This window comes from Bubalus bubalis, chromosome 20, assembly GCF_019923935.1.
Source record: "Bubalus bubalis isolate 160015118507 breed Murrah chromosome 20, NDDB_SH_1, whole genome shotgun sequence".
Lineage (NCBI taxonomy): Eukaryota > Metazoa > Chordata > Mammalia > Artiodactyla > Bovidae > Bubalus > Bubalus bubalis.
In genome coordinates, this window is record NC_059176.1 from 11,427,496 (window position 1) to 11,446,562 (window position 19,067).

A 19,067-nucleotide genomic window follows, 5' to 3' on the forward strand; every position below is an offset into this window, starting at 1 on the left:
GTGAAAAGGGGAAAGGGGTCTCCATTCCAGCCCTGAAGCTGCCACTTACTAATAAGATCTTAAGCTGATACCTAACATTTCTAGGTCCAAAGCTTCTGCAAAGTCAAACAGATCACTGAAGGCCCTTCTAACCCTTTCATGGCTAAGTTCCTAGCTAGCTGGCTATGCCAGGTCTCAGCTGTGGGATGTGGGTAGTTCCCTGATAGGGAATGAACCTAGGCCCCCTGTATTGGGAACGTGAATTCTTGGCCACTGGACCACTAGGGAAGTCCCAGGGCTAAGTTTCTATCAAATGTGACTTTACCAACAAAGTCTTACCAATTATAATCACTTATAAATAGTCTGGTGAGTGAAACATTCATTATTAGCTGAAAAGTATTTACCAAGTACCTAAAATGCAAGCTCTCTCTCATAGAGCTTATATTACCAATAATAAAAGCTTAATGTTTCAGTGCCCCCTGTGCTTAGTCACTCAGTCATGTCTGACTCTTTCTGACCCCATGGACTACAGCCCACCAGGCTCCTCTGTCCATGGGGATTCTTCAGGCAAGAATACTGGAATGGGTTGACATGCCCTTCTCCAGGGGATCTTCCCAAGCTGGGGATCGAACCCAGGTCTCCCACAGTGCAGGTAGATTCTTTACCAGCTGAGCCACCAGGTAAGTGCTTTCTAGAAGGAACTTCCCTCTCCAGTTAGAGCACACATCCACCAAATCCTTACTACTCTAGCAATGATTTAAATATTTTAACATACTACTGTTAGCCCATCAAGTTAAAATGGTGAAGCTATGATTCAGTTCAGTTCAGTTCAGTTGCTCAGTGGTGTCCAACTCTTTGTGACCCCATGAATCGCAGCACATCAGGCCTCCCTGTCCATCACCAACTCCTGGAATTCACTCAAACTCACGTCCATCGAGTGAGTGATGCCATCCAGCCATGTCATCCTCTGTTGTCCCCTTTTCCTCCTGTCCCCAATCCCTCCCAGCATCAGAGTCTTTTCCAGTGACTCAACTCTTCACATGAGGTGGCCAAAGTACTGGATGCTTTAGCATCATTCCTTCCAAAGAACACTCAGGACTGATCTCCTTTAGAATGGACTGGTTGGATCTCCTTGCAGTCCAAGGGACTCTCAAGAGTCTTCTCCAGCACCACAGTTCAAAAGCATCAATTCTTCGGTGCTCAGCTTTCTTCACAGCCCAACTCTTGCATCCATACATGACCACTGGAAAAACCATAGCCTTGACTAGAAGGACCTTTGTTGGCAAAGTAATGTCTCTGCTTTTGAATATGCTATCTAGGTTGGTCATAGCTTTCCTTCCAAGGAGTAAGCCCATCTTAACCCAAGAAAGACAAATGCCATTGCAAGAGGGATACTTACTCTTTTTACAATAGCCAGAACATCTTTATCTTTTTCTTGACAGAGGAGTTTTCTCACACACATTTCCAGCTGCTGAAGTAGATGCTTATCTGCAGGAATCTTCAGAGTAGATTTCACTTTGGGCAACAAGTAGCAAAGTTTCATTCTATAATAAATTAAAAAGCATTAACCTGTGAGTGAGTTTAATAACCTGGAATAATAATCTCATGAATTTGAAAGAAAATTCAAGCTTTAGCTAGCTTGAGAGTTTATTATGCAATAAATATCTATGGAGGGCACATGATGAGTCAAGCATTCATTACTTTGGGTGCTGAGACATTGCAGTGAATAAAATCAACACAGTTCTCTGCTCTCTCACAGAGCTTTCATTCTAGTCCACAGGTAGGGAGAGAGGATAAACAAATGCATAAGCATTAGTCGCTCAGTCGTGGCTGACTCTCTGCGACTCCACGGATTGTAGCCCGTCAGGCTCCTCTGCCCATGGGATTCTCCAGGCAAGAATCCTGGAGTGGGCTGTCATTTCCTTCTCTAACGAATGAGTAAAATGTCCATCAAACAGCGGTACATGCTGCAGAAAACAATAAAGCAAGGAAACAAGGTAAAGGAGCACCAGAGGAGGGGGGTTACAAGTTTCAAACACGTGGTCAGAGAGGGTTTCTGTGAAGCTTTCACTGAAAAAATGACATTTAAGCAAAGACTTAAAGTAAATTGGGGACTAACACATGTGAATATCTAGAGAAAACTGTTATAGTAAGAGCAAATGCCCTATGAGGGGAGCTTGCCTTAGGAGTTGCCCCAAATTAACAAATTGGCCCAAGCTGGCTAGAGTGGTAACAGAGCAAAAACAAATTTAGCTACAGGCCTCAGTATGGAAATAGGAGGTCAGATCATCCAGGGCCTTGCGACTACAGATTGGAAAGTGGTTTTATTTTGAGAGCAATGAGAAGCCATGGAGGGTTCTGCACAGTGGGGTAAAAAGATTCAACTTAACATTTGGGAAGTATCATCTGGTTACTGTGTTGAGATTAGACTGTAGGTGGACAAGGACAGAAGGGATAGGATAGGGGAGGCTCTTTCAGTAATCCAGGCGAGAATCCAGTAATTCAGTAATCCAGTAAGATGATGGTGGCACCACCATCACTCTGGTTCTTGAACCAGAGAAGCAGCAGTGAGGCGGTGGCAAGTGGCTTGCATCTGAATATTTTATACAAGCAGCAGGATGTGCTGAGGGCCTGGAGGTGGAATGACAAAAAGGAGGTCAAGGCTCTGACCCGAGCAAGTGGCAAGACAAAATGGTTATTTACTGAGATGGAGAAGATGGCAGAAAGAGCAAGTGTGGATGAGGAAGGTGGGGCTTAACTGGACAGATTAACTCTGAGGAGCCTGTTAGGTAGTTGATGGAAATGCAGTGGGCAGTTGGCTTGATGAGCCTTCTGTCCAGGGTGGATGCCCATGCTGGAGATGTGCTGTCAGGAATCTTCAGAACATAGATGCTATGTCAACCAGGAGCCCAGAGAATTACCCAGGCAGCAAGTGCAGTTTGAGAAGGAGAGATAAAAGAAGAGTTTCTATGGCACCACCATGGTCCAGATGGGCTGATAAGGAACCAACAAGCAAACTGAAGAATTCCAGAGAGGTAAGAGGAAATCCAGGAGAGTTAAAAAAAACAAACAAAAAACCAACCTACCAACGGGACAAATGAAAAACCTTCTAGGAAAAGGTGGTGCAGGAAATGTTCTATTTACTAAGCTAAAATTTAATTGCTTTTTCAGGGCTGTTGTCTAATTTGTGGCTGCTGTATTCATTCATTCATTTGTCTCAGCACTCTCCAGATACTATTTTTTTATTTCTATGCCAAAGCTTGAGACAACTAAGTCCCACTCCTGGAGTCCTCAGGATGCTTTCTCAGCTGAGCTTCAGTACAGGATTCCTCATATACAAGAAAATTTGCTTTTTATTTAACCAAAAAGGCAAAAGATGTTTCTTCCCCAGAATTTTCATCTCTGTACATAGCAATAATAGTCTCAAACTTATTCAGGACTCGCCACAGATACTGCTAAGCATGGTAGTGATGCTTTTTCTAGTTAAGAGGTCCCAATTACCCCAAAGAGAATTGTTTTCATTTCTGGCAGCTGAAGAGAAGGCTCCTCTGAATACCAATAGTCTTTTTCTAGCCTTGATATTGTCCAGACTCGATGAATTTAAATTTTCAACATTCACTTAAGGAAAAGCAGAAACAATCAGCAGTCCATGCACACTTCATTCTTTGTAACCCAAGGCACATCTAGAAAACCTACATTCAACAGAAGCTACCCAAGCCTTAGCACTTATTTAACTCGATGAGAATCCTGGGCCCAGGAGATTAGGAAGATTTTTAAATTAAGGGCCACACTTTTCAGGTAAGCTAAATTCTGCATGTACACTATCTCAGGTATTTATTCCTCAGAACACCCCCATGAGTTAAGTACCAAGGAAACTGATGCACAGAGAGGTTCTGTAATTTGCCTGGACATGCAGCTGGTATAGAGGTCAGGGAGTGTGGCTCCAGCCATTCTCCTTCTAACCTGCATGATCCTGCCTCTCTCGCCTGTGGCGGCTTCCATTCTATCCGCCCATCTCTACAGAGCTGGGCGAAGGCTTTGGCATCTAAGAGTACATGGTGTAGCTGGACCCATTTTTTTTGCCTGGCAGCTGCCCAAGCAGGAGAGTCAGAACCAAGACACAGATGGTCTCTTACTCAACAAAACCACCAAGACTCACAGAGCAATATTCATCTTCATTTGGTTTTTGAATTGACAGGTTGCTTTCTCTTAGAGTCAATGCTATGCTGCTAGTCACACTGACTTGAGTAGAGATGACTTCATTCCCTTTCAAATAATTTTTGGGAACTGTCTGATAAGGGATAATTCATCACGTTGCAATCTGCTTTTCTAGAATCACAACTTCAATTTGCAAAAGGTTTACAATGTGGTTGGATCCATTAGCTATTTATCAAGAGATAAATTCTAAAGAACTGCCATCAGGGTCTTTCAATCTACTTAAAACCACTTTAATTTAAATCTCAAGTCAAGGAAACCTTAGCTCTCGTTTATACAGCATAGGAAAGATGCTGCTGCTGCTGCTGCTGCTAAGTCGCTTCAGTCGTGGCCGACTCTGTGCGACCCCACAGACGGCAGCCCACCAGGCTCCCCTGTTTCTGGGATTCTCCAGGCAAGATCACTGGAGTGGGTTGCCGTTTCCTTCTCCAATGCATGAAGGTGGAAAGTGAAAGTGAAGTCGCTCAGTCGTGTCTGACTCTTCGCGACCCCATGGACTGCAGCCACCAGGCTCCTCCATCCATGGGATTTTCCAGGCAAGATGCACAAAATACTAAAGCCAATGCTATTATGTTTTCTGTATTTTCTCTACAAAATAAGACCAATATCTAGATTTGTTCCTCCTAAATAATGCTCATAACATTCTCAGGCTGAAACGTTTCATGCTCAGCATGAAACGAGCATGAAGCGTGGCTGGCATGTGAATACTCAGCAGGGAGCTCTGTAGTCCTGTTCAGGAAGTCTTGACTCTGACTGTGTCTCCTACGGATGTGAGTTCCTCAAACGTGTAACACCGACATAGAGCACAAACACAGAAACCACATGGCTGACAGTTTAAAATTCTCTTTAAATCAGTATGCAATGTACAAATAACTCAAACACTGTGTGTGTATGTGTGTGTGTGTTTAATGCCACTGAATTGTACAAAATGGTTAAAATGTCATTATGCTATGTATGTTTTACCACTACTTTTTTTTAAAAAAATTAATATGCTTATTTGGGGAGAAAAAAAAGCAAAATACAATTTATTCATTTTTTTCAATTTCCAAGCAAGCCATTTTCAGGCCTGTTTCATTTAACTTCACAGTTAATTAATCAAATCCAATTACCATTTAATGGATTTCAAAACTGTCAGAGAGCTGAATGAAGGAAAAAGAAAAGAAAAAGACTTGGAAACAGCTCTGCTGAATAAATGGACTTATAAAAATGGACAGATCTTCTCCAAGCCAACTTTGAACTATTTTTTTCTCTAGGCTTAAAAGATAGTAAGTTAATCATATCCACTCAGTCTTCTCCTGATGTCAGTGTGTGTGTCCACGTGGCTGGAGAAGCCTGCCAGTCTGGCTGTGCCTACAGCTGTCAACCCAATAAACTAAAGGCCTCAGACAGTGTTAAAAAATCACACTTTCAAGTCCTACTGAGGCTCAATTAAGACCACCAAGAATTTCAAAATGAGTACAAGTTCTTGATTATTTTCAAGACTAAGAAAACACTTTTGAATAGCTCAGTTTCTTATTCATGAATAAGATACATTAAAAAAAATACAATTTTTTCAAATATATTCTTGGATTAGTATCCTACCTTACATTTGCTACTGGATCATGTGTCAGTTCAATAGCAGGTAGAAAGAAATATTTACAGAAAAATGATTTGGAAAAGATCTCTATAATAAATTCACAGGTATCCAAAAATCGGAGTCTGTTCCAATAACTTTTTCCTTGGCCCAGTTCTAGAAACAACAACAAAAAAGTTTTGCGTTTTAATTTTTCCTACATAAAATTTCCTGTGACAAAAATCACAAAGCCCATGACAGTTTTTTTATACCCACAATTTGCTTAGCAAAAACAAGAGATAAGGGGAAAAAATCATATTATATACCCCTGAATTAATGAAAGCATAAAAAACAGAAACAAATTTATTAAATATTACATTTAATTTGATAAGCATTTATTAAATATTAAAGGAACATATCTACCTATTTTTTGATTACCCTCTATGTGCTAAGTACTGATATATATTTTCTCATTAAATCCTGAAAGCCCAATGAGATGGGCATATATTTATTCCTACTAAAAGATAAGAGTACCAAGATTCATAGAGGTTAAAGGAACAGAGCTAGAATTCAAATGCAGGTCTGTATAACTTCAAAATCTTTGACCAATGAAATTAACTGTTTTCTTCCTCTTGTTTTCTTAAAATGCTTTGATATAAAAACATATATAAACAAAATTATCACTGAAAATAATTCAGGTCAATATTTAAAGGATAATTTTTTTCTCCCTTATTACACACATGTTCAAAAGCAAAATTCTTAATGTTTAAAACCAAATATAATCTCCATTCAAAATAAAACATTCTAAAGAGCAGGCCCTACCACTAAAAACTGAAAACTGAATTAAAATAGTTAAAAAAAAAAAAGAAAGATTAAAGTATATTGAGCAAAATTTTTTTTAAACAGAATTTTATGTGCTCTAATTTTTTTTTTAAAGTGGTGATCCATACTTAAGATGGTAAACTATAATAACCAGAAAATCCCATTACCTGTCTATGCTGGATAATAGTTTAACAAAAGCATTAAGGCACTATGGTCAAAGCAAGTACACAATAATTAACAAATTCACTAAGTATATATAGGTGTCTATCACTACTTCAAGAATTAATTCTTTAACAAAAGGTTTTGTCTTGATTTTAGCCCATAGCAAATTAAAATAAATTTGCATTTGTTAACTGACAATTTTTTAAGACATTATAAACCACTTTGGCTCACTAGATTCACATTTGAGTGTACTATCAAGTCTATTCAAGAGGACAAAACCCACATTCTGTATTATTTAATATAGGAACACAAAACAAATTATTAGATTCATGGAAAACCTGCTTGTATTTTGTTTTCAAATTGTATTCATCAGAATAGAAACTGAGCTTTCAACAATAAGTATATGTATTTTAACCTCTCAAGTATAGAAATTCATGAAAGGGAGCCTAGAGTAGATGAATTTTTCATTCATCAAAGATCTGATCCTGTAAAAAAATTTCTAAAACAAACAAAAAGAAATTAGCCTATAAAGCTCAAATACAAATATTTAGCAATACTGGCCTAATTATTCATAGCAATATGATAACATAAGCCAGAGCTAACTAAGGCCAACCAGTTTATTTACTTTCTGTTCTCCAAATGAGAGAGAGTGATTACTTACGTTCAATTAATTTTTGAATCACCTCATGTCTCTGTTCCTGTTTACGATTATAACGTAGAAAAATGCATAGCGTTCGTGAAGCCGCCTTTTGGACAGGTAAGACATTCTTAGAGAAATAAGAAAGACAATTAAACAAGTCTAATGGTATATGCTCTAAATAATTTGACCCCACACATCAATTTTAAGTTATCGACTAAAAGTAAAAGCAGTGCTGTCTGCCTCTGAAATCAGTGTGGATGTGTCTTCATAATTTAATGTCATCAGTCAGGCAAATCAACTCATCTATCATACTGCGAAGTTCAAGTAATTTGGCAGAGTCACTTCCAAATCACCCAGATTTGATTTATATTTGAATCACATCTCCTTGGCACCTCATCTTAAGTGATATTCTCCCCAAATACACCTCAGCCACTTCTAGACCATGTTACTCATTTATTCAACAAACATTTGCTAGTACACACCCTGTGTCAGGTACCTCACCAAAAATGTGCCACTTCTCAAATCCAGAGATCCTATGACCAGGTATACGTCAGATTCCTCTCACTTAGTTCTGCCTCCTCCACCTCAATACTATTCTTTAAGATCCCTGGTCCATGACACAGATGAAGTTTAGAATCCAAGGGACACCATGGCAATTATTCTTACTAGTGTTTTAAACTCTTTGATCCTTTGGATTTGTGTCACACCAACTGGGCAGAATCTTAATTCTAAGTAAATTCAACCATCCATCTCTACTATGGCTTCAAACTATGCATTAGAGAAAAATCTCTCAACCAGGTATACTGTATCCAGTATAAATTCACATTCACTATCTTGACTTACATATATATATATATATATAAATATATATATATATATATATATATAACATTCAGTTCTTGAAGATTCAGACTATCATGATAGGGATGCTTGAAATTCAAGTAGAAAAAATATACATTGCTCAGAGAGTATTGCCTATTACCTCCTTTCATATTTTATATAAGCTATTTCCATTCTATCTAGTACCATTTTGTGCAGTGTTTTTAATCTGTTGAAGGTAAAAAAGAATATTCACTATAAATTAGAACAGACAATTAAAGAAATGTACATAAACAGAAATATCCGTGGAATTAAGGAAAATGAATGTTAGATAAATGAACTTAAATAAAAGGATGTTACTCTTTTCTTTCATTTTGTATATACTAATAGAATTCCAAATGCATAAACACTAATTGTTTGAAACAGAAATAATATAAAATATGTATATTTTATACCTCACAGTATAAGGTAATACCTTTGGGGCCAGAAATCAAAGACAAAGGTAATTATATCAAAACAAACAAAAGTCAGTTTAAAGAAACTGCGACCACTTGAGCATGTGAATAATGACTGAAATTGATTAAAACATTGTTCAATATAAAAGATGAGTCTAAATGAAAGGATAAAAACAAAAACAAAATTCATTCATCATTACCGGGTTAACTCTGAAAATTGATAGAGGGAAAGAAATAAGAATTAATCCTCTCTTTACATTAGGAAATATATTTTAGGATAAATTTTAAAAAGCATTTATCCTGAGAAGAATGCCATCAACAATGTAGAAGAAAAGAGAATTTTAAAAGCCACTCTTTTGTAAGTTCTAATGAAATAACTGATTCAGGCAAGGATCATCAATGGATACTAAAACTGAAGGGTAAAAGGTTACTGGGAAACTGGGTATTCAGTGTTGAAATGTCAGCTTCAGATTATGACAGATCACAAGGCAAAAAACACAATTTTGCAGTGAACTAACAGAGATGTCTCTGCCTGCACAAGCACTGCGAGCTCATTTACAAAGGGACAGGCGTCCAGATGTGACACAACATAAAACACACAGCAGCACTGATAAAGAATTCTTGCCAAAAACATTTGATCTAAGACTCAGCAAGCCCTTATCAAACCTCCAGCTTAAAACAAATATGGAGAAGAGATAAACAAGTAAATCCATGAAGACATTCTACAGGACAACCGACTAAGTCTCTTCCACAATTCAATGTCATGAAAAAGTTGGGGAAGGGCAAAGAGGGACTCTGTTCTGGATTAAAAGCCAACTAAGAAATGTAACCACCTGAGGCTATGTATAGATCTTACTTGGATCCTATATGGAATAAAACAACTATCACACCCATTTGGGGGATAACTGGTAAACTTTGATATGAATTTTAAATGATATTAAAGATAATTGTTCATTTTGTCAAATGTAATAATTGTAACATGATTATATAGGACAATGCCCTTTTCTAGAGATGAATACTGAAATGCTTAGAGATAAAATATGACATCTATAACTTAAACTTTTTAGCACAATGAAATGGAAAAGGCAAATATGGCAAAATGTTAATAACTGTTAAATCAGGGTGATGGGTACGTGCGAGTTCATTGTAGTATTTTCTCTGCCTTCATGCATCTTTAAATTTTTTTCATTATAGAAGTAGGAAAAAAAGTTAGTTGATGTCATTCCTCTACTCCAAAACCTTCCACTGCATAACAGAATATAATCTCCGTTCTACATCATGGCTTTCGAGCACCTGTGTGCTGTGGGCCCAAAGACCTTTGCAGGCTCATCACTAACAACCGCCACCCTGGCTTCCTTGCTGGCCCTCATAAAACCAAGCACACCCTGAATCACATCTTTGCATTCACTCTTCCATTTGTCGAGATCACCTGTGCTCCAGACCTCCACATGGCCACTCCCTTACTTGGTCCAAGCCTCTTGATCAGAGAGGGCTTTTTACTGACCACTACATCCACAATACCCTCCATCACTTTCTTCCCCTCTACTGTGTTTTAGTTCTTCCTTGTACTTTTCATCCCTGATGTCCAATGCACTGGGTTGGCCAAAATGTTCATTCGGGGGGGTTTTTTTTTGTAACCTCTTAAACAGAAACCTGAATGAACATTTTGCCAACCCAATATGTGTGTGTTGTCTGTCTCCAACAGAACTTAAAGTTCCATGAGAACAGATTCTTTATCTTTTCAGTCACTTAACAGTACACGGCACATTGTAAGTGCTCAAAAATAAATTTTATTAAGTGAATGAATGAGTGAATATTATGACCATTAGATATGGAACTAAAAATATAAACCTTTTTCTCCAGAAGACACTGAAATGAAATATAAATGTCTTTATTTGATCATGGAAAATGTGCTATAGTAAATCATATATCTTTTTTAAGTGTAGAATTACCTCCTTGCAAAAGAAAACAAAGCAAACCCCTCAGACTTGAAAGTATGTTGCTCACACTATGGTATAAATTTATTTCTCCTTCCTGATATGAGAGGAAATATGGAATAATTTTGTATACTTATTATCCAACCAGTCCATTCTGAAGGAGATCAGCCCTGGGATTTCTTTGGAAGGAATGATGCTAAAGCTGAAACTCCAGTACTTTGGCCACCTCATGCGAAGAGTTGACTCATTGGAAAAGACTCTGATGCTGGGAGGGATTGGGGGCAAGAAGAGAAGGGGACGACAGAGGATGAGATGGCTGGATGGCATCACTGACTCGATGGACGTGAGTCTGAGTGAACTCTGGGAGTTGGTGATGGACAGGGAGGCCTGGCATGCTGCGATTCAAGGGGTCGCAAAGAGTCAGACACGACTGAGCAACTGATCTGATCTGATCTGATCTGATTAGCTTTATAAACACAAAGATGACTACTTAGTAATCAGGTTGAGACAAACAATTAAGATCAAGCTTCATAGGACTTATCACCTCCTGTTAATACATTTTATTTTACTATTTATCACTTCCCATACCATCACCTCTTTAGAACTCAAGGTCCATTAGAGCAGGAATCTGTCTTGTTCACACCCAGATCCCCAGCTCTCAGAACAGTGCGTGAAACACAGCAAACAGAAGCTGATTGCAAAATAAAGTCATCAATAAATTCTGCTTGACTTTATGTGAAATTTTCTATGTGTTGCATTCATGCATTATCCTCTGATAATAAGTTATTTTTGCCAGTATCACTTTTTAAGATGACTATACCTATAAAACAACCTTCAACCCCTAGACTTTGCTTTGATACACAAAACAAACTTCAAGCAGAGGTGCTAGCATAAGATATACACCTATCGTTTTTTAATTAAGTTATAAAATGACACCAGTAATGTCATTTTTTCTCTCTTTTTAAACTTTGAAGCTAAAACTGATTTTGGGTTTTTGAAATGGCTACTAGATTTCATTATCTCCCTTTTTTTTTTTTTTTTGAGAACAATGAGAATTCAAAGTACTCTTTAAAAAATAGTTTCTAACACATACACATTATGTGGAACTTTTGTATACTTGAAAAAAAAAAGGTAGTAGGATGTCATAGTCAACATATAATCAAACTGCAGGTTAAATGATCCTCTGGGAATTTTAAGGGAAAAAGGCAGACAATTTACTCTATGGGGAAATTTGAGTACAAGCCTTTCTTTCCCCTTGCTTTTGACTCTCATTTTGAGGTTATCCACAGCAGGGCATCCATGTTTTTCCTATAAATTTTATCTGTTACAAGGTAAAAAAAAAAAAGAAACCAAAAAAAGAAAGCAAACTAATATTAAAGGGGTTTAAGGAATACTCAGGTAAGGTGAGAGAGCACATCTGAGGCAATGACACATGGAGGGTGCACATCAGAGCAGGAGTCACTGTGCAGTTGAGACTCCTGCCAGTCTCTCCCTGGAGCACTGTATCAAGCTTGAAGCGAGTGTGCTGACACTCTCCCCTGTGCATCCCTCTCTTCAGCTGGGTAGCTGATCAAAAGGAGAACCCAGTGAGGAAGCAAGGGTAACAACACCCCTCTAGGCAGAAAGGCGTGAATGGAGCTTGCTGTTCTATTTCAAGAATGTGGAGAATTTGGTTAATTCCAAAATGTGCTCCAGTTCAAGAAAAAATCAGATAAGAGGCATTGGGCTCACATTTGTCATCATGATTGTGAACATTCTTTGTAAGAAACGATAATAGATCTGATCACTTGATATGACTTGTGGCAGACAGGCGTATTTCTGGAGCAGCTTCTCATGAGTTCTCCACTTTAAGGAGGCTGCAGCTCGCTGCTCAGCAGCTGTGAGAGCTGGAACCAAGTCAGGCAGAGATGATAACTGAAGAAGAAAACACATCAAGAGAATCAAAGATAATTTAATACATCAGCTGCAGCACTCAGCCGAATTATTGAGACTTACAATACACTGGGGAAGGGAAAACTCTTAATCATTTCCGAACTTAGGAGGCATTGCAGTTGTCACAGGGAGGTAATTATTCAGTAAAATCAAATATTTTTTAAAAATCTATAAGTAAAATTTATGATTCCTGGCAACAAAATTTTGAAAGAGACAGATTCATAGCTCTTCCAGTTAAAGTAAAATGTATTCTATTTCACCATCAGCAAACTTTGATATTCTAAATTCCTACCCTTTGTCTTCACTAGTTGCTATTCTTGCAATAACAATTAATGCTAATAAAAACTGAAAATATGAAAGTAAACCCCAAGGACAGTAAACAAAGATTGTGGTAAGAAAGGTAGAGGCAATTCGAGCTGTCATAACTCCAAAAGATTTTTACTGAGCCCTTCTAGGTGGCCAGCACTGTGTTAAGTGTTTTTCATACATTCTTTCATTGATTCCTCTCAACAACTCTGCAGAGTAAGGTCACCCATACAAGATGCAGAAGCTCTTTTGATCCATGGGATTCACCTTATTTTCTTGAACACTGGTCTCCCCACCAGTAGACATCAGTTCCAGAATCTCTGGAAGATGATCTATGAGAGCATCTAGTACCTGTTAACAGAGATACTGATTACCCTTCTTGTAATGGCTGTGTTTTTCTAATCTTAGATCAATTAACTTGCCAATTTCTACACAGAAATAGTGGGTAGTTACCAAAGAGCATTTTGGGGGTTTCTAGTTCTCCTGCTCTATCACCTTTCTGCTGCAAAGTCTTAGAAACATAATCAACTACCTTTGTCAAACTACCTTTGAAAAGAGTTTAGTATGTCTGCCTCTTGATATTATTCAAATAGTTTCGATGCAAGACAGCCTAACAACATCCTTAAAACTGCCTCCCAACTTTTGAAGAACAGTTTAGGGTGTCGGATGACACCCTCAGAGATGTCTCACATTGAGGAGCTGAGCTTTGGCAAGCCAGCAGTTGTTTGAGTGAATAGGATACACTAGATAAAGCATCAAAATTAAGTGTTCCAGAGGCTCCACAATGCGAAGGGAAATAAAAAGATATAAAATGTGATTGATATAATATATGACCACAATTGTGTAAAACTTAAAAAATCTTTATATAGAAAAAACCAAAAATGAAAACATACAAGAAAATAATAAATAGAAATAGTGATTAGAACTAAAAGTACTCTTTTGTCTGTCTACTTTTTGGCATTTCCAAAGTTTTCCATAATATAACAAATACATATATATTTTTTAAAACTTAATATTTTTTTATAAAAGACCTTCCCAATCTCTAGTCTATGACACAGTCATTCATCACTTACAAGCTTCCAGGACTAGTCAGCTATTAGAATTCATGAATTGTCAAGAAGCAGGAAAATAAAAAAGGCATTGATATACTCAAACCTGATATAAAAGAAGTAAAAAACACACAGTAAGAAGATATTACCTCCAATGATTCATCTTGCAACAATGTTATTAGTTCTTTATGTATTAAATATACTCCAGAATTCAGAAGTTTAGACACCTAAAATATAGCAATAAAGTCTCTCAGATTTGAGATTACTAGACATATAAAGGTTATAACAACAATTAAAAAAAAATAATCCCTGCAGATTTACTTCCAAAAGCAGACTTGGTTACAACATAAATATAAAATTAGATTTCTAGAAAAAATTACTTGCACACCTAATAAGCTTCTCAGTCTGCATCCTAACATGCTGGAGTGTATGAGGGTAGGGAATTGCACAGGTGGGGGTGGGAGGTGTAGAAGAATGGATTTATCCATCTTAAGTTTCCTATCACAAGCAGTAATGAGCCCATGAGTGCCTATAGTTCATATTTTAGTCTTAGAGCAGCCAACAGTGTCTTTCAAGAGAGCGAACCCAGGGGAGCGCTCATCCTGGTTTAGAGCTCCCAGAGGGCACAAGTTCGGCTGAAGGCCAGCAGTCACACAGGGACAGAGCAAACTCCTAAGCCAGCAAAACTTCAAAGACTTTTCCAATCAAAGACTTCAATCAGCAAGAGAGGAGTTGGGAGTTGTTGTTCAGTCGTTAAGTTGTGTCCAACTCTGCGATAGGCCAGGTTCCCCTGTCCTTCACTGTCTCCCGGAGTTTACTCAAACTCATGTCATCCAACCATCTCATCCTTTGTCGCCCCCTTCTTCCGCCCTCAATCTTTCCCTGATACTGGGAAAGCATAATCTTAAGTCTAAACTAATCCAGCTCCTTAACGAACCACTTTTTTCCCCCTCCAGACAAGCAATGGTGAAAATCTACAATGGTAGATTCACCAGGTTCCACTTTACCTTTAAGTATTTTTTAACATACTAGGTTTGAGTAAGCTTTAATTGAAAAGGGAACTCCTGATAAGGTATTTCAAAAATCTTTGCTCTACAAGGTTGTTTTTGATTTGAAAGTATTTTGAAAATACTATTTTTCTCAACAACCAGAATAAACCTGGACCATACTAATTATCAGGATCCAATAATAACATTGTCAGGAAAATTTAAATCCACCAGTAGATTTTCATTATTTAAAAGGACAAACCTACACTAAGCATTCATTTATGGAGTCAAGTATCATCTTAACCCACCACCATGGTATGATTGGGTGAATACAGAAACTAGCCCCCCAGCAAATAGCCAACCCAATGATTTCCAAACTCACTTCTATCAGTGAAATATTCTTGTATATATATTTCAACATGCCTATTTCTACGGTGCTAATACATTATGTCCACTATAAAACATAAATAAAAATAAAATAGTAAAGGCATGAGATAAAAATAAACTTAAGTAGAAACTCTCATATTGCATAAATACCGCTTTCTCAGACTCTAATCTCATGCAACCATCTCATGAACCGATCTAGACAAACACAAGTATGCAGGACAGCAACCACGCATAAATGCCTTAATACACTTAGGAGATAAGTAGTTCACTCAGCCAGCTAGTGCCCTCTGCCATTTTTCCTCCTCCAGAAGCATATTCCTATATGTGTGTTTACAAAGATGACTTAATTGTTCAACAATGAATTATTTTAATTAATTATACCATTTAAAGGGAATCTTTTTTGGACTTTGCACACAGAACATTCATTTAATGCACACCAAAAAAAAACAAGCAATGACTATCATTCAATAGTCAAGAGTCTAAACCAACATTTCTAATGCTGCTATGGATATCCTATATAGTTTTAGCTACTCTAACAATGCTTTGAACACAGTTCAAGGAAGGAGATACAATAGTCTCACTGAGAATAAGAATATTACTATAAAGGAAATAAATATTTTATTAAGCCACTAAGATTTTTTAAATTTCTTTTTAAAAATTTTATCTTTTGGCTGCACCCCAAGGCATGTGAGATCTTAGTTCCCCAACTGGGAAACGAACCCATGCCCCCTGCATCAGCAGCATGGAGTCTTAACCACTGGATCATTAAGGAAGTCCCAAGCCACTCAGATATTTTTATATGACAGTCCTGAAGTCGACAAATTATACATGTTATACATGTTTATGGCAATGATGGCATGCATGTACTTCCTACAATCACTCAAGAAACATGCCCTAAATTTCAGCCTCAAGGGTTAAGAAGTTAATTACATTTATCATAAAATTTAAATTCACTTTTGTGGGACTTCCCTGGTGATCCACGGGTTAAGACTCTACTTCCACTACAGGGGGCATGAGTTCATTCCCTGGTTGGGAAACTAAGTTTCCCACATGTCCTTCAGCAAGGTAAAAAAAAAAAAAAAATTCACTTTTGCTCTGACACTATGAAGAGTTGTCATAACAGCTAAATATATAAGCTGTGCTCACAAAATATGAACCATGTATGGTAAAAGCCATGAATTTAAATAAATACTCTCTCAATTTTCCATTTGTTCTCAAGTTCTCGAGTTTAGGTACAATGCTAAATATAAACATAAAGCATTATAAAACTGATTTTACTTCCAGATCTACAACAGCCATATTCATACCACAATGTCTGGCTTAAAGAGATAGTATAATTTAAGACAAGATATATTGAACGAATGGATTAATACATGGTAAGTGAATGTAACATCTATTTGTAAATGAATTCTGTAAACACTCTAAACAGAATTACGAGAATTTTTCCAAATTTAGGATTAGAATATGAAAGAGATATGGAGCCAATATCTTTTAATAAATCTGAAAACAAAAGTGTACAAACAACACATCAGAAAATCATCTAGTACACATAAGTGAAAAACAACAAATGTAAAGTGGTTATCACTTTTCCAGACTTACTTCATAAAAGCAAATAGCAATAGTATATCTGACTGGTACTTCAGGGTCATGACAAAGGCAGAAGAATGTAGAATAGAGTTCCATGTGGAAGTTTTTGGGGTCAACAAAAACAATCATGGCCTGGAGGTGGAAGATGAGTTTCGAAGAGAAAAACATGCATCAATAACAATATCATAGTCATTTCACTTAAATTGAAATCATGTTCTCTGAATCATAATTTAGTTAGAAATCATATTTGGAAGATCCAAATACATGCAGATAAATCTAACGTATATGCTGCTACTGCTGCTGCTAAGTCACTTCAGTCATGTCCGACTCTGTGCGACCCCATAGACGGCAGCCCACCAGGCTCCCCCGGCCCTGGGATTCTCCAGGCAAGAACACTGGAGTGGGTTGCCATTTCCTTCTCCAATGCATGAAAGTGAAAGTGAAGTCACTCAGTTGTGTCCGACTCCTAGCGACCCCATGGACTGCAGCCTACCAGGCTCCTCCGTCCATGGGATTTTCCAGGCAAGAGTACTGGAGTGGGGTGCCATTGCCTTCTCCCACAATAAACCATAATTGTGTAAAATAACCTAATGTATACTTTTCCTAAGTAAAGTCTACATTACCCTCTCCTTATCTCACTTTTTTCCTCCTAAGCAACCTGACCAATACCCCAAATACAGGTGTCAGATTCCTAAAAAGTCTGGAGGAAAGCTATGAAAAAATCAGGAGGCATGCAGGTTTGTGGAAGAAACCAGCCAATCGGTTCAGAGAAATACTTTCACTGGCAGCTTTATGGTCCAAAATGTAGAGTGACATATATACATAGAGACAAATATAAATTGCACCAATATATACCAGACATAATGCTAACTAATAAGTGTCAAATATGGCAATAGTTTTCAATGTCATCCATTCACATATTTTATAATTAAAATGTGCAGCCACTACAAATGTATAATGTATTACCGGAAAGTTATAAGCACAGTTCTTCCGTACTGAAATATATTTCTTCTCCTGCTCTAAGATTTGGGGTGGTATCTGGTTTTCATTGTGTCCATTTTCCTGTTGCAAACCCAATGTACAAAGCTTCTTATAAAACTCCAAAAATCTCAAGTGTTGATCTGGAGTAAAAATTCCTAAAACACATGTAAAACCTTTGATCAACATTTTATTTGAAAACAAAAATTAAAGAGAGAAAAGCAAAGTGCAGTAAAAACATAATTAGAATCAGATATTTAAACAAATGGTTGGAAATCATAATTAAAAGTAATAATGAGAAAAGAGTAACTACTGTGAAGAAATCTAATGGGTCTTTACCCTTTGTTAATTTTAATAATATTTTCATTTTAATTTTGATAGTATAAACTGTGTGATGCAGGAATTATACCTGCATTAATTTCTGCAGCATGTAACACAGTATATACCACTAATGAATAATTACAATAGTAATATAGCAGCCATTATTACTATTTATTTCTGGTAAATATTTTAAAGTTGCCTACAGAAAAGACATGCACATATGTTTGCAGAGAAGGAGCTTAAAAATGGGATCTGAGGGAATTCTCTGGTGGTCAAGTGGTTACGACTTGGCACTTTCACTGCCAGGGACCTGAGTTTGATCCTTGGTTGGGGAACTAAGATCCCAGGAGCTGTGTGGTGTAGCAAAAAAAAAGAGCCCGAAATATGAAAGACAGCAAAATAAACCTAAAATACTTTTGATCAATGACTGGTTCCATATTCATATACTATCTTGGAGAGCTAGTAACTCAACAAATATTGCAATACTTTTTTCAACAGTCTATTGAAAGCCTACAATCCACATAAAAATATTTTTTGCTATGTTAGATTGTTACAATTAATGCTTACATTATTTTAATAAGAGAGAACTGAGTAATACAGTTAAAATGCCAAGAGTTACAGGTATTATTCTACATTCTAATTTGAACTGCTTATATGATATATTAATCATTCAAAAAAATTAATAAGGGTATACTTACTATGTACCAATAGTTAATATACCTAAACTTCTATGATCAAATGTTAACTAATATAAAAGATAAGATATTCAGAAACTTAAAGAGCTATGCCTACTTCACTCCTCCATTGTTCTTTCACACAGGTTCTATCAGTGAAAAAGTCATTGGATATTACACACTTATAGGGCAGGCTTTATAACTGAAGAGCTGTGGTTTAGGGGCTAAGGTATAAGGTAACAGAAAAAGGAAAAATTCTCTGCAAT

At 37.1% G+C, this 19,067-nt stretch overlaps 1 protein-coding gene across 7 annotated transcripts in view; it reads right to left on the minus strand.

Annotated features, from left to right (window-relative positions):
- PPP4R4 (protein phosphatase 4 regulatory subunit 4) overlaps positions 1–19,067 on the minus strand; it is a 101,231-nt gene that overhangs the window by 20,661 nt on the left and 61,503 nt on the right. For all 7 annotated transcript variants that reach the window (XM_025271819.3, XM_025271820.3, XM_025271818.3 and 4 more), the window contains 8 exons: positions 17,795–17,964; positions 16,841–16,960; positions 14,018–14,095; positions 13,087–13,170; positions 12,313–12,495; positions 7,392–7,497; positions 5,776–5,923; positions 1,379–1,523 (listed from right to left, as the gene is read on the minus strand). In XM_025271819.3, the coding sequence (XP_025127604.1) occupies positions 1,379–1,523; positions 5,776–5,923; positions 7,392–7,497; positions 12,313–12,495; positions 13,087–13,170; positions 14,018–14,095; positions 16,841–16,960; positions 17,795–17,964 (1,034 nt within the window). The remainder of the gene's footprint in view (positions 1–1,378; positions 1,524–5,775; positions 5,924–7,391; positions 7,498–12,312; positions 12,496–13,086; positions 13,171–14,017; positions 14,096–16,840; positions 16,961–17,794; positions 17,965–19,067) is intronic.